This window comes from Rattus norvegicus, chromosome 2 (assembly GCF_036323735.1).
Source record: "Rattus norvegicus strain BN/NHsdMcwi chromosome 2, GRCr8, whole genome shotgun sequence".
NCBI lineage: Eukaryota > Metazoa > Chordata > Mammalia > Rodentia > Muridae > Rattus > Rattus norvegicus.
The window spans coordinates 151,124,012-151,138,295 of record NC_086020.1 but is presented as its reverse complement, the minus strand read 5'-3'; the positions used below and the strand labels follow the sequence as shown (position 1 = coordinate 151,138,295).

Sequence of the window (14,284 nt, the reverse complement as noted above, 5' to 3'; positions counted from 1 at the left end):
ATGGGAGACTTGAAGAGTCTAGCAATTTCCTTTACTTTTCATATCTAGCTCTGTAGCAGGGAAATTATTTAGACCAGTATTAATGATATATCTTCTGAACACAGGTTTGAGCAAACAGGATTGATTTCAGGAGAAAACCTTTGGGTACTTGCCTTTCCTCCTGGATGGAGCCTTGATCTACTGATCCACTATAAAATAAGAAGTTGCATTCAGCTATTAGCACTAACCAAGACAAATATCATTATGTAATTTCTCACATCTGGGCATACTGAGCAAGGAATATTTAACTTCAACTTAACATGAGCACACAACCTAGTGCTCACAGATGCATATATTCACAGTGACTATGATGACTTTAGCAACGGAACATTTGAAAGATATGATAAATTAGATAACAGTGAACAAAATACTCAAAAACAGAGAGTCTTTGATGGTACCTAGAAGGGAAAACTGCTTTTGGCTTTCAATGTGAGATGTCCTGTCTGTGGAGATGAAGGACATAGGTCTATTCTGGAAAATAGATGCAATGCTGGAAAGAAGGTCTGGAACGTATTCACTGCAAAAGTGTTATGGATCCATTTGAAACCATCATCGGAATAGAACTTTCTGTTAAATTATTGAGCACCACCCAGGAGTGGCTCTAACCAGAATTGTTAATTTTATTTTCTTTTAGACTCCTATTTAAAACCAATGACATTGCCCCATATAGATTGTAAGTATTATACTGGAGACAAAAAACATACCAGCAGACACACCACCAAATACCCATCCATGCCCCAACATACACAGAGAGGTGATAATGAAACAGAAAGAGAAAAAGTGTGAGACAGAGTGGAAGGAAGGGAGAGGGAGTGGAGCATAGAGACAGAGACAGAGCATCATGGAGATTCTCATTTTACAAACTCACAGAAAGTGATAGACACGTACACACAAACCCATCGCAACACTCATACATACACAGTTAAACAGAGATACTCATGCACATTCTAAAATAGAAAAACAAAGATATATACACATATGGATGCAAAAAGAATATAGAAAAACAGATGCATTCATTAAAGACTTATTCAAAGTTAAAAATAAACACACCAGAACATGTACGCTTACACCTCCATACAGAGAGATAAAAACAAGAAGAAATGGGCAAGATGAGAGAGTATAGTCTAATTTAAAAAAAAGAAAGAAAAAGAGAAGCAAAGACGAAAGAAAACTCTTCCCAGTAACATTGGTATCCGTTAAATTATGTGTGAGCATATGACAAGTTAATCACAATTTATTTTAAATTTTATTATCTAGTGAATCTAAACATATAGCCCAAATCATTAGGCTATTAGTTCATTAAATCACATAAAACTAGACAGGAATTCAAGAAAAAATGTCACTCAAAGGACTATTATTATGTCTTCGATAACTTCAGGTTAAAAAGGTAGCATTTGTCAAATATGATATATCAATGTATAGTGATCTTATTTCTGCTGTATATACACATTTCCACATATGTGAATCTCAAAAGCAAAATTCCATTTTAACTCAAAGTAGACTGAAAGTAACTTACATGTTTTCTCATCATTGGCAGTAACTTGCTGATTATGTCATTGACTGTATCGAAGTTTGTTGCTGTTACATATAGAGGCTATAGAATGTGCAGAGAGAAAAAATGCTTTAAAACAATGTGGAAGCTCATGTACAAATTTACTATGATCTAATCTTTGTTGATAACTTATACTCTGTAACGACTCCTCTAACATGTAACTTATTTTCTTCCCATAAGTCTGGAAGACACTGAGGATAACATATTTATCTTAAAATTGAAATCTTGGGTACTGAGAAATCAAACATGACTGTCACAGGTTGTGTAAGATAAAGGGTGACTGAGATGCCATGCGTGCTAGTGCTAAGCATCCCGATTTTTCTTTAATTATGGCATAAGGTAGTCATGGAGGGCTCTTAAAAGGAGAGAAGAGACATTTGCTACCTCCCAATTGGACTTCCAGCATTAGACCCTACTTCTATGAGCTGCATGTGCACAGCTCTAGGGAAATGAGGATGAGAAGCAGCACAATTATTTTTATAACAATTCAAATTAGTGAGCACTCTTCTCATATCAGGGTTGTAAATAGTAAATGGTATACAGATACTCTATATCTGTACACTCTTGTTGAAATCTTTTAGGATGTTAGACCTAGATATCCAAAATATATATTTTACAGAGAAGACTCCATTTCTTAACACACCCATGTATAAGGAAGGGTCCTGTACTATTAGCTCTCTACTGCCTCTCATATTTAGAATCTGCTCCAAAAGCCTAGGATGACAGCAAGAAGGAAATAGCATGAAATCAAAGTGTAGTAGTCTGAGAAAACAACACTGATGTACTGGAAATCTATACATTACCAGACAGTGAGTAGATAAGTATATTTTTATGAAGTTAGTTTCTATATTGTCAGATATCTGTGATAAGGATTTTAAGTTTCTAGGAAAGAGTCCCTTCAATAAGAAACACAGCACAGGTCTCTCTCCCTATCCCTAACCATAACCTTGAACAGAGACCGAAGGAAATCACTTCACAAGCCATCTCTTTCCCAGAGATTTTATATGTTATTTTTTTTATTATTCTTTATTAATCAACTGCTTGGCATAAACTCTTACTTTGAAAATGAGGAGAGTTTGTGTATGTGTGTGTGAGCCTCTGCATGTGCATGTGCTTGTGTGTGTGTGTGTGTGTGTGTGTGTGTGTGTGTGTGTGTTAGTTTGTTTATGTGTTTGTTTGTGTGGTTCTGAAGACTCATCGAAGACCCTAATGTTACAGGTCAGCTTAGTAGAATTTTATGAAAAGGACACCTTACCCTAACTCATTTTGCATGTAGTTAAACAGAGGGTAACAATTATGCAAAAGCATCTTTGAATATGAAAAAAAAGCTCGGATCTTGTAGTTGTAATGTAACATGAAATTAACCAATTTAAGGTTTTGTTCATAATGTAAAATTAATCATCTATGGATGAAAATGTAGATCAGGGATCAGAAATCATACATAATAGAAGGAAATAAACACATGTAAGTTTCCTTCTTACACCAACATGGCTCAATGAAATATGTGCATCCATTCAAACCATATACACACAGGAACATAGACACATATACACACATGCACACAGTTAGACGCAAATACAGTTAGACACAAACACCCACACACACAAACACACAATGTGAGCATAGCACATTAAGGAAAAGTAAAGCTTCTGTTTTTCTGTTGAATATCTGAAATATCCATGTAATTATAAGACAAAAAGTTTTATTATAAAGAATTCCACACATGCCATAGGGTAACTATTTGTATAGGACTTTAATTCACATTATGGTAAAAAATTTTGTTTTCAGACCATTAGAAACATATCAATGTTTAATAATGATTGAAAAGATGTGTACATTTCTTCCTGACGGTGATTTTGTTTACAAAACAGACTTCAAGACAAAGAAACTTTTCAATATAATATTTTTAAAATTAACATTTTTAAAGCGTGCATATGAAAATACAATGGGAAGTTTTATAATACATGTTTAAATAATTCTTGACTCATGATGAACCACAAAAATGTGAGGCATTCTTATATCATTCTTATATCATTACAATAGTTCAAATGTTTCTTCTCTGAGGAATAAAATGTTTTAATTGTTCAAAAATAAATAAAAATATAGATAATTTAATAAATTTGACTATACATTCAGTTAGAAATAATAACTGTAAACATTGAAATTGCATATTAATAGAATAAATGTTCAAGAATTTGGTGATACTATTATTAACAAGGTATGAAATTCAAAACACATTACTTAAAGTCATGTAGGCATGTAGTAAAATACTGTCCCCCAGTCTTGGCATATGCATTGACTCAGGAGGACAATGCAGTTCTTTTCTAAACAATACTAAGCCCTAAAGAAAATATTTTATACATTGATAATCATTGCACTCAAGAGAAGATAAGAACACGATTGGGGAAAAATTGGAGGGTATCATGATACTGTGCAGGTGATTTGGCATTTCTATACTTATATGAAATTACCTAATAAAGATAATTTTAAAATTGTCTACATCGATATACCTTAAAATATAAGCAGTGTGGGAAAGTACATTGAATATTAAGAGTAAGATAAAAGGAAAAATTTGGAGGAAATATACAAACATGAAAATAGTAAAAACATTTTCCTAATTTATCCATAGAAGATCTTTACAGGTGTATCTTAAGTATAATGAAATACATGGATAATTCAAAAAATTTCAAACTATTAAAAGAAAAGGCTGAACTATTAACAGAAAATCAAAAAACCAATAAGAAATTTGCATATATGTTACTATTTATAATACATATAATATAAAAATGAAGTATTATGTATTTCTAAATACTCACTAGAGAACATGGAGAAAGAAAATAATGGAGGATATTGAAGAAAGGTAGAAGAGTGTTTTGATGATTTGATAATGTCTCTTGAAGGACAAGAAGGAAATATCATAACAGGAATGCAAGCTAAAAGTAAATATTACTAATATTCTGAACTACACAAAAGGTTTTCAGTAATTATGGTAGGATAAAATATTAAAGCATAGAGTCATAGGAGAAAATTAGTAAAAATGTTCATTTCATAGGAATTGTATCTAAGTCACAGGAGTGTTGAAAGACATTAGGAATATTGTTCATGTCCTATGCTGAGGGTTTGCCACAGCTGAAGTCAACAGCAGAGGCAAGAGAACATTTCCCTATGGGTCGTTCTGCTCTTCTCTGTCCTGAGGACACAAATGGTCAGCCACGTTAGTGCTTGTTCCCTGATTTATGTCACAGAATTGAAATTTATTTTATATTATATTTAATTACTGTTTTGTATAACGTAGACCTGGTAAATAGAAGAAATTGCTTGGTGATCTAAACCAGCTTCATTGTTTTCACCTTGGTAAGTGTAGTGTAGTATCCACAGTGACGTGTTAGAACACTGGCTTTAGGTCCATTTTATACCCATTAGCATTTATGAAAGACAGAGATGGTGATCACTAAGCCACAGTCTTTTCTGCTTTACAGTAGGAAATGTCTTCAATGCTCTACCTGCTGCATAATAGTGAAATATTTGATCTGCACTAAAACAATACTGGAAAGTAGGCAATAATTTAAGCATTAAGAAAATAGACAATTATTTAAAAGACACTTAAGTTTAACTCAGTGATAGAACTACTGAATAGTATGTGTGAAGTTGTGAGTTTTATCCTAAACACTGTACACAAAGATGAACACAGACACACGTAAACACCACACACACACACACACACACACACACACACACACACACACACACACACCACTGTTAAATTTATCAGGGTAATTTGTGAACAGAAGTTATGTGTAAAGATGCCCTCCTGACTAGATATTCAAATGAATATGAGAATAAAAGGCCACACTTTTGTAGCTGATATTCAAGTGCAGGTGTGAGGGTGCACAGTCAGGGACATAGAGAAGTAGCACAGGATGAAGATTAGGAGCTAAAATATCACTGAGCGATTCGGTAAGGAGAGGAACTCTAAATCTTTATGATAATCTTACATAACAAGACTGGGTTACTAGTCATAAATATTTTAAAATATATAAGGAATAGTGGAAAAAACACAAAAGGCTATATATAAGCAATAAGGCCTCAGGAGGGGGCAGTTTAATTGTAGTAATAATACCTCATGGGAATGATTTGCTGTTGAAACTACTTTATTCAATTTTCACTGATTTAACAAAAATTATTTCCTGTTTTCAGACGGCTAGTACATGAATCAGTTTTGTTTCATGTTGTTATCTACATGTCACATATGAGAGTCCTATGTGTGCATGGAATACAGATACAATATCCACACACTAATGCCTACATTCTCTACCTGTCCCTCCCTCGTCACTTCCACTCTCCCCATCAATGCACTTCTTATGTCTCCATCGTCCATTACTTTACAAACTGTCTCTCTCCTAATCATGAACCTGGAATATTAGTTTTCATATGTATTCACATACAGTGTCACAGTATGCAATGTCCTCAGTGGATATCTGCAGGGATAGATCTGTTTTGTTCTGCTTCTTCGCATCACGAATGGATCTGTCAAATGCAATAAAACATATAGTACAGCAAAATTAATTAGTAGCTTATTTCAAGCTAATCCCTATTAATGGTGTTTTCAGAATCATCTTAACTTTCAATACAAGAAAATAAGTTCAGCAAAGTTCATTATTTGACTGGTGAATTCTCAAAAATGTTTCAGAAACAACATGGTCAGGTAATAATAGTACATTGACCTAAATAATATAGCCAGTCCTGAAAATGATGTATCTGAAACAAACAGAATAGTAGAAATCTGCTTTACCTCAAATGAGGAAGCAGCCGATGGTTTGAATATGCATACTAGAGTGACATCTACTTAGGGAAACTTAAAGTTAAGACTTGAGAGTAGTGTTTACTCTAATACAAAGAATAAATAATACATGACGAACTTGCCCAAAATTAAATAAAATAAGCAATGGACAGGAGAATATGAAGCATTATCCATTCATCATCTAATTAACAGCTGATTTCGAGACAGACTATGAAATATATACATATATATATATATATATATACTTTTTTTAAACAAAACAAAAACACATACTGGCATTCCTATATCACCAAGGAATTAAAATATGAACATAAGTAAAATACCTTTGTAGAAAGAAGTACCACCAAATGGTCTCTTCCATGGAACTGTAAAGTTGAAAAAATTAGAGTTGTGATAAGTGGTAAGATTTCTAAGGTTATTATGTATAAAAATATGTTGTTTGTGGCAATTAATTATGGTATAGATGTATTTGGTAGTCTCCAAATGACTCCACTTCTTCACGACCCATCTTTTTGGAGTGGAATTGCTGTCATTTGACACTTTACCATTCCTAAATATAATACTTATCGTATTCTATAAGGGAGAAACACTAAGCATTAAATCACCATCTTTAGAATTTTTACCAGAGGAGTAGAAAATATTCAGATAACAACCAAAGGTGATCTTCTCTTTTGTCAGAGTCTATGACAAATGCTTTTCCATGTAAAGAGCAAACCCATAGAGCTTAGAATTCTCATAAAACGTTTGTTTATGCTATCTGAGTCAACTGTGTGATGACACTAAGAGTTTGGGCAGAAGAATGAAAAGGGCTCAAATTTGGGGTGTGCATGAACTTTTCATGTAGAAAAGAAATTTGAATTTCAGTGTATGCTTGTGTAGAGCAGAAGGCATATGCTACACACTCCCTTTGATTTCCACAACTGCACTCAAGATAATATAAATATGCCATGAGCACATCTTCTTATGAAAATTAAGAATGCAAATTTGAAATTTTCCTTAACTCTGCAAATTATACCTGACTCTGATGGTCTAATGCCACTAGTCCTTTTTAATTGACTGTAGACAACAGTGATAATCTGCTACACGGAAATTTAAATACTTGTGTATTGCATGAGTAATTTTTCATCATTCAACTTAATACAAATTTTAAGAAAATGTGTGTGTAGAAAGTATATGTCACATTTTAATATAATATACTAAACTATATATGTGTGCACTTTTAAAACACAGATAAAATCAGATCATTCTGAGGAGAAGAATGTCTAGGATATAGTAACACCTTGTCCTGTCAACATTTTTCTTAGAAGACAATGCACTTTTGTCCTGCCCCACAGCTCTTGTGGAGTCTTGATGAACATCAGAAATCAGAACAGAAATCACGTACCTACATGTAGAAATGTATATGGTGAAGAGGATAGAAAATCTAGGGTCATCATAGAAGTGGGAAAGTTGAGATATCCTCCTATATACACACACAATAAAATTGATTTTCATTTTGCAAACATTTTGTGATGATGAAAATCTTTGGTGAAAGAAGTTACTAGATACACATTCTTCAATGGTCACCAATAGCCATAGCCTGATTGTTGTTTTTTAATTGGGGAATTTTAGAATGAGTACTCATTCACTGGGAAGTGAATTACACACCATTAATTCAACCCAGAAATTCTGAAACAATCCTCTTGTGATCACCGGTCCGAAATTTAGTACTTACCAAAAGGTGACAACAGCATTTCCCATAGGCCAATACAGGTAAATGGACTTGGAAGCAGGGCTGTTGTCTGTCCTGAATATGTCCACTTCATTACCAAGCCACAGGTAAGTCAATGGAATGACATGCTTTACTTTAAACTTCTTCTTATTCCTAAAAAGAGAATCAAATATCTCCGTTAGTTTAATTTGCATGGTAGTTGGAATTGTGGTAAGACCCAGTTCTGCCAGCCCCAGAGCAGAGGAGGACACATCCATTTCTATATCCAGGCAGAGCTTCATTTTTAGAAAGTGACCTATTTCAATATTTCTTACCTGGATTTAGTTAAGTAACAACCATTTTGCTTTGCTTTTTCTCATAATACACAAAGAAAATTATTTCAAGACTTTTATTTTTATTAATTACATGTAACAAGTTTTCTAGAATAAAATCAAAATTATTGTTTGACTTACAAAATCCATTTTCTCTTGTGCATCTCCCTGTACTAAATGAATCACTTACCTCTTTCCAGTTGCTCCTTTAGGAAACCCACAAAGTATATATCGCACAAGTAACCAAAAACACGATTCTTTCTACCAATAATTTTTCCAATTAATCAGAAGAATGTATTCCTATCAAACATACTGGCATTTTTAGAAGTATTTTTAACAAACAATCATCTATGAGGTATAAATTTTCTTCTTTTTTCATTCCTTTTATGGATAATTTGCTCTTGAGAATTCTCCATAAAAATACAGTGTGTTTAATGATTTTTTCCTCAATTTTCCTTTCCATTCTATCTCCTGACAGATCTCCAACCCACATTCAAGGATTTTTTTGGAATGTTTTAATGATGGACATAATATAATCTGGTGTGTTTGCTGTGTAAACCCAGGTATTAAACTTACCTTCGAATACTCGTGTTCTAGTATGTGGCTACAAAACTGAATTATAAATGACTCCCTCTCTAATTCTGGGGACAGAATATCACAAGAATAAGCCATGCTCCAAAGATTCCTGTATATAATCCTTTAATATTGGAAACATGTGAAGACTAATTGCACTACAAAAAAAGATTCCTCATGTATTCTGATGTTACATGCTATAGTCAAAATACACGCTATCATGTAACATGTAACATGTAACTTCAAGATATACATACACACAAGTCTCAGTAATACGAGACAGTTATATCTATTATTTACGTTCACCATTGAAAACATCTAAATGTATATATATATATATATATACCTATATAAAAATCAAAATTTCCAAGAAATCCTTGAACCTAAAACTTCTCATTCCATGGTCTGTTAAGAGATAAGCTTCTTTGAAAATGGAAATCATGACAATCATTTCTTATAAGCTTGATAACCTTCTTTAGATAATATGAATGTGAATCTAAATATAGTTTTAATTACTATGGCAACCCGACAGAAGGGACCCTATAAACTGCCTTTAAGAAACCAACAATTGCTGTTTCCTTTATTCTCACAACACAAAATGAAGTTGACTTCCTTCCAGCAACTCCACTTATATGGCAAATGATCAGTTTTTTTTCACTTTTCAGATAAGTTGATAGCTATATTTTAAAATAAAGTGTGAAGATTTTCCAGTGTGGAATGTAGGGAGCTGTGTAGAGAATCAAGAAAGATGGACAGATTGATAGACAGCCAGTCAATTCTCTTATATTCAGCCTGCCTCAATAAGTCACTAACTATTTTCTTTGAAGGAGCTTACATGACTGATCAGGGTTGCAGGAAAAATGTACCCAGTTGGTGTATTTATAATGTACAGAAGAACTCTCACCTGAATCTTTTATTTTCTCACAATCTGTGAAATGGATCTTCTGGAAAATAATTCACTGATTCTCAGAAAATTACAACCCCTACCCCCCCAAAATGTTATAGACTATTTCATTGATGTCTGATAATTTTATGTACTTATGAGAACAGCACTTAAAATATTAAAGTGATAATGTCAGCAGCAACATCACACCTTCTAGAATAATAGAAGGCTATGATCATGACCAGTGGAGATTATATATGATGTGGTCCCAGAAAACCCCTCTATGGCCATAAATTGCAATATAACCATGTACACAGCTTCATTCAATCACCTCACTTTTCTCTAGTGTCTGCAGAAAAACCAAGCAAGACTTAGTACCAGCAGTTTCCTATTTTAGTGGAGGGATAGGAGTTGCTTCCTGTCTCTTCATTTTATGTGGAAGCTATGAGGTCAGGAGACTTACATGTGTAGCCCCTTATGACCAACCGTCTTGCTTCTATACTGTATTTGTTAACACCAAGCAAGAAGGCTCCTGCTTATCATGGATTTATTATTTTATTTAGAGAAATGCGTCCCTGTATATTTCACGAGTCTCTCATAATGACTTGTAATCCTCATAAGTTAGTTTTAAAAATGCTAGAACTGTGGACACATGCTAGCATAACAGTCTCCTTGGTAGCTTGTTGCTAATCTTTTGCCAGATTAAAACAACAGAGTAATACCTTAATTCATTTTTTAAATGTGCCCAAGTAATGTGTCAAAAAAATTGCAATTACGTAGGGTTAGTCAACTAAGCATCAACCCTACTCAAGAAGTAAAGGCCACTAAGGAAATTTGAGAGTAAGAGAGCACCCCACCCCTAGGAAAATCACATAGTTGCTTATCTAATGCCAAATATACCTTCCTGAAAACACAAATACACACAGTATTATACTGACTGAGCATGCTATATTTAAATACTTAGAAACTATACATTTATATGTGTATATACATATCTATTATATATGTGTATCCTAAGTTAGCTTCTATATGAAATAATGTGTAAGAACAAGTAATAAAAAACACAAAGCCATGATTTTAAAAGAGAAGAAGGAGGGATCTATGGAAGGACATGGAAGAGGAAAAGGAAAGAGAGCAGTGAAGTAATTATAATCTCAAAAATAATGGCTAGTTTAAATAGTTTTGTACATTAAATCTTTTCCCATGTGTGGCCTCTTATAGTAAGGAATGCATGATGCTTTTACTTACAGTTTACTGGATATAACCAAAACATCAGTGAAGAGGGTGAGATATCGTTTATTTCTTTTCCAGCCTCTTCGGAGAACCACGGCCCCTTGGCAAACTACGGCTCGATTTTCTTCTCCCACATCTTCCTCAATCATTTCCATGTTGGAAAAAAATGCTCCTCATACAGAACTCCACCTAGCAGAGAAAGTATTCAGTGGATAAGTTATAAGACCAGTATTCATACTCTATTTCAAAGGGTAAATGGTGTTAAAATACAGACTCAATTTTCCAAGCATGATTCTGTTGAGGTATAGACAGATTTAAAATGTAACAGAAAATATGTCATGTATGAAGAAAACTATTGGGAACATATTGAAGAACTGGGATCTTTTCAGAAGTGGGAATCTTTTCTGAAGAGTCATGGGGTAGTTTGAAGAATTGTAAATGGAAGGATCTAGAGAAATAGTTCTCAAACTGTAAATGCTGCAACACTTTAATGTGGATCCTAATGTTGTGGTAATAACATCCAAATAAGTTACTACACTGCTAATGTATAACCAAAAATTTGAAATTGTTTTGAGTACTAATGTAGATGTAGGTTATGACAGATATCAGATATGGTACTCTGAGAAAATGCCATAACTAAATCTTTGTTAGCTATCATAGTAGATGTGAAGAAATAATCAGGTTATCTAGATGATTTAGTTAGGTCTCTGGGAGGGACTCAGAAGTGCCAGGCTTGGTCCAGCTCAAGATACAGTAAAGAAAGATTCCTGATGGTAACAAACAGATAGATAAAAATAAACAACAAAAAGAAGAAGAACAACAACAACAATAACAAAAATGAAAAAGAAAATAAGCATTCGTCAAAAAATTGTGAAATTGTCTTGTCTAACAAAGGTACATATTTCCCTTGTGGCAAAAGGGACATCTGACTCTCCATTGACTTGTTCTTATAGGATATCAGTTCCCATTCTGACCTTCTTTATTCCTGAAGGGGCTAAACATACTTTATATAAATTTAAAATCCCCATCTGCGTTTCTGTTCTTTTCCAACATCCTGTCCCCGTCCTCATCATACTAACTCCTAATACGTGCGAGAACCCCCCTCCTCTCTGTGAGTCCTTTTTCCTGACCAACCTATCTCCTTCTTTATCTTCTGATTGTATTCCTTCTCTTTTCCTAGACTTGATCATATCAAACCTGTTTCTTTTCTCTATATCCTGAAATATTCCGGATGCCTCTGAACATTTTCCTCTCTTAACCATAACAATATTGCTGCTCTAATAATGCAGTGGCTTCTGCTTTGGTGTTTCCTTTACTTTCCCTGCTCATTCAGTTTGGATATTTAAAATACGAAGTTACTCAAGTGACAGTAATTCATCCCACAATATGTAATATAATATATGTATATTACATCTTTCAAAGAATTTGTGCAGAAATGTCCTAGCTTCCATTTTTAAGGGACTTAAGACAAACATGAATCAAAGCCTCAAACACAGAACACCTATGGTTGCCATCACACACATCAAGCAATAATGATAGATATGTTTAAATATAGTATTACCTCAGTTTCATGATGAACAAAATTGAAAGTAAATGAGCATGTCATGAAAGCTGTGCATTTCTAATCTGAGTCAATGTTAAATTTGAGATTTAGATTCCAATGAATACAAGGTGTGATGGAAAAAATAACAATTTCATGAAAAGCAGAGAATTCTTAGATTTTGGGTTAGATTTACCAGTTTCTTAAGATCATTATCTGAAGTCATGGTGGGTAATGTACATGGGTTGAGAATAAAGTAATCCTCATTTCTAACTTGTACAGTTTTTAAAAATTTACCCAAATTATTCTCCTCTGTAACTCAAATATACCCCTCTCCATGTGATAACTTTGTTTCTGTAGAAGTTTGGTGTTGACTATTGCTACAATGATTACCTTTTCAAGAAACCACTTTAGGTGAGAGTTATTTCACATGATCTGGAAGAATCAAGACAGAACACTTCCTGATACCATAAGTCTATCATGAGAATCAAATTATATAAATACATACCTTTTTAGATGAGCCTGCAATGAAGAATTCATCGAACAATGTGAATTTTCCTTCGCCTCTCTGCCTCTAAACACCAAACCGGTGACTGCAGTGGCTAGAAAGCAACTGTAGTCTGAGGATTCTGTAGTTGTCAGGCTGAAGAACCATTGTGATGTCAATATTCTATGGCTCATGCCATCTGGCAGAGTGACATGTGCATTCCATTTCTCTCCCTCTAGCTTTAAAACATGGAATACACAAGTGGAACCACCAGTATTTGTAATGAATAACATTTTCACAATTATAAGTATACATATATATGTAGACATAGCTACATCTATAGTTAAAAGCCTTTAACGTCCCAGAGAATTAGAGTCAAAGATAGACAGCAGTTAATGGCAGTCCTTATAGATATAGATGAGAGAGGATACAGATACATGGATGGATACATAGATAGACATGTGTATGATAAGAGGAATATTGTGAAATGCATGTGAATCCTAGAAGATTGTCAAGTCTTATTTTTCAACAAAAGGCTCCTTATGAAAAAGGTAGCATGGAGACGACATTAACACTGTGAACCTTAGACCTGAATAGACACAAAATATCAAAGAATTTTAATTGGAATGTGCTTTACTGACAGAGAGTCTGAAACCTTCACACAGTTCTGTGAAGCCAGACAGCTTTGAAGGATACAGAGGAGGACACACAATTATTAATATGCAGTAAATTTTATAGAGTGTAGCCTAGAGACAAAGAATTGTGATTGAAACAACCTGAGAGATACTCTATAAATCTCAGACTCAATCTCCCATCTAAATATCCATAGCATTCCAAACCTTTCTGTCTTGTTCTACAGGATGGAAACTCTCTAAACGTTCTAGAGTATTATTCCTTATGAAGGCGAACTTTATTCTGGCCCCGCTAGTTTTAATTTTTCTCATGATTTTCTCCCTTTTCTCATGGACAGACTTGGTCACATAAAGTTGTTTTTCTCTCTGCCCTGAGCTCTGTATATTGCACTCTCTCATCTATAATCAAAGCCTGCCCTCTATTATTATATAGACTATTCGTTTGATGGTTTGTCTACTGTGTCCTGCAACACAGTTTGAATATTTAAAATATACATTTACTTAACAGAAGGAAATTTTGAT

The 14,284-nt window shown here is 33.9% G+C and overlaps 1 protein-coding gene across 1 annotated transcript in view; it reads right to left on the bottom strand.

Annotated features, from left to right (window-relative positions):
• Tgap1l10 (GTPase activating protein testicular GAP1 like 10) overlaps positions 1-13,312 on the bottom strand; it is a 94,812-nt gene extending 81,500 nt beyond the window's left edge. Inside the window, exons 1-6 of the mRNA XM_063282810.1 lie at positions 13,152-13,312; positions 11,119-11,292; positions 8,107-8,256; positions 6,716-6,757; positions 6,037-6,118; positions 1,556-1,633 (exon numbers count right to left, since the gene is read on the bottom strand). Of these exons, the coding sequence (XP_063138880.1) occupies positions 1,556-1,633; positions 6,037-6,118; positions 6,716-6,757; positions 8,107-8,256; positions 11,119-11,258 (492 nt within the window). The 5' untranslated portion in view covers positions 11,259-11,292; positions 13,152-13,312. The remainder of the gene's footprint in view (positions 1-1,555; positions 1,634-6,036; positions 6,119-6,715; positions 6,758-8,106; positions 8,257-11,118; positions 11,293-13,151) is intronic.
• Positions 13,313-14,284: the final 972 nt, after the last annotated feature.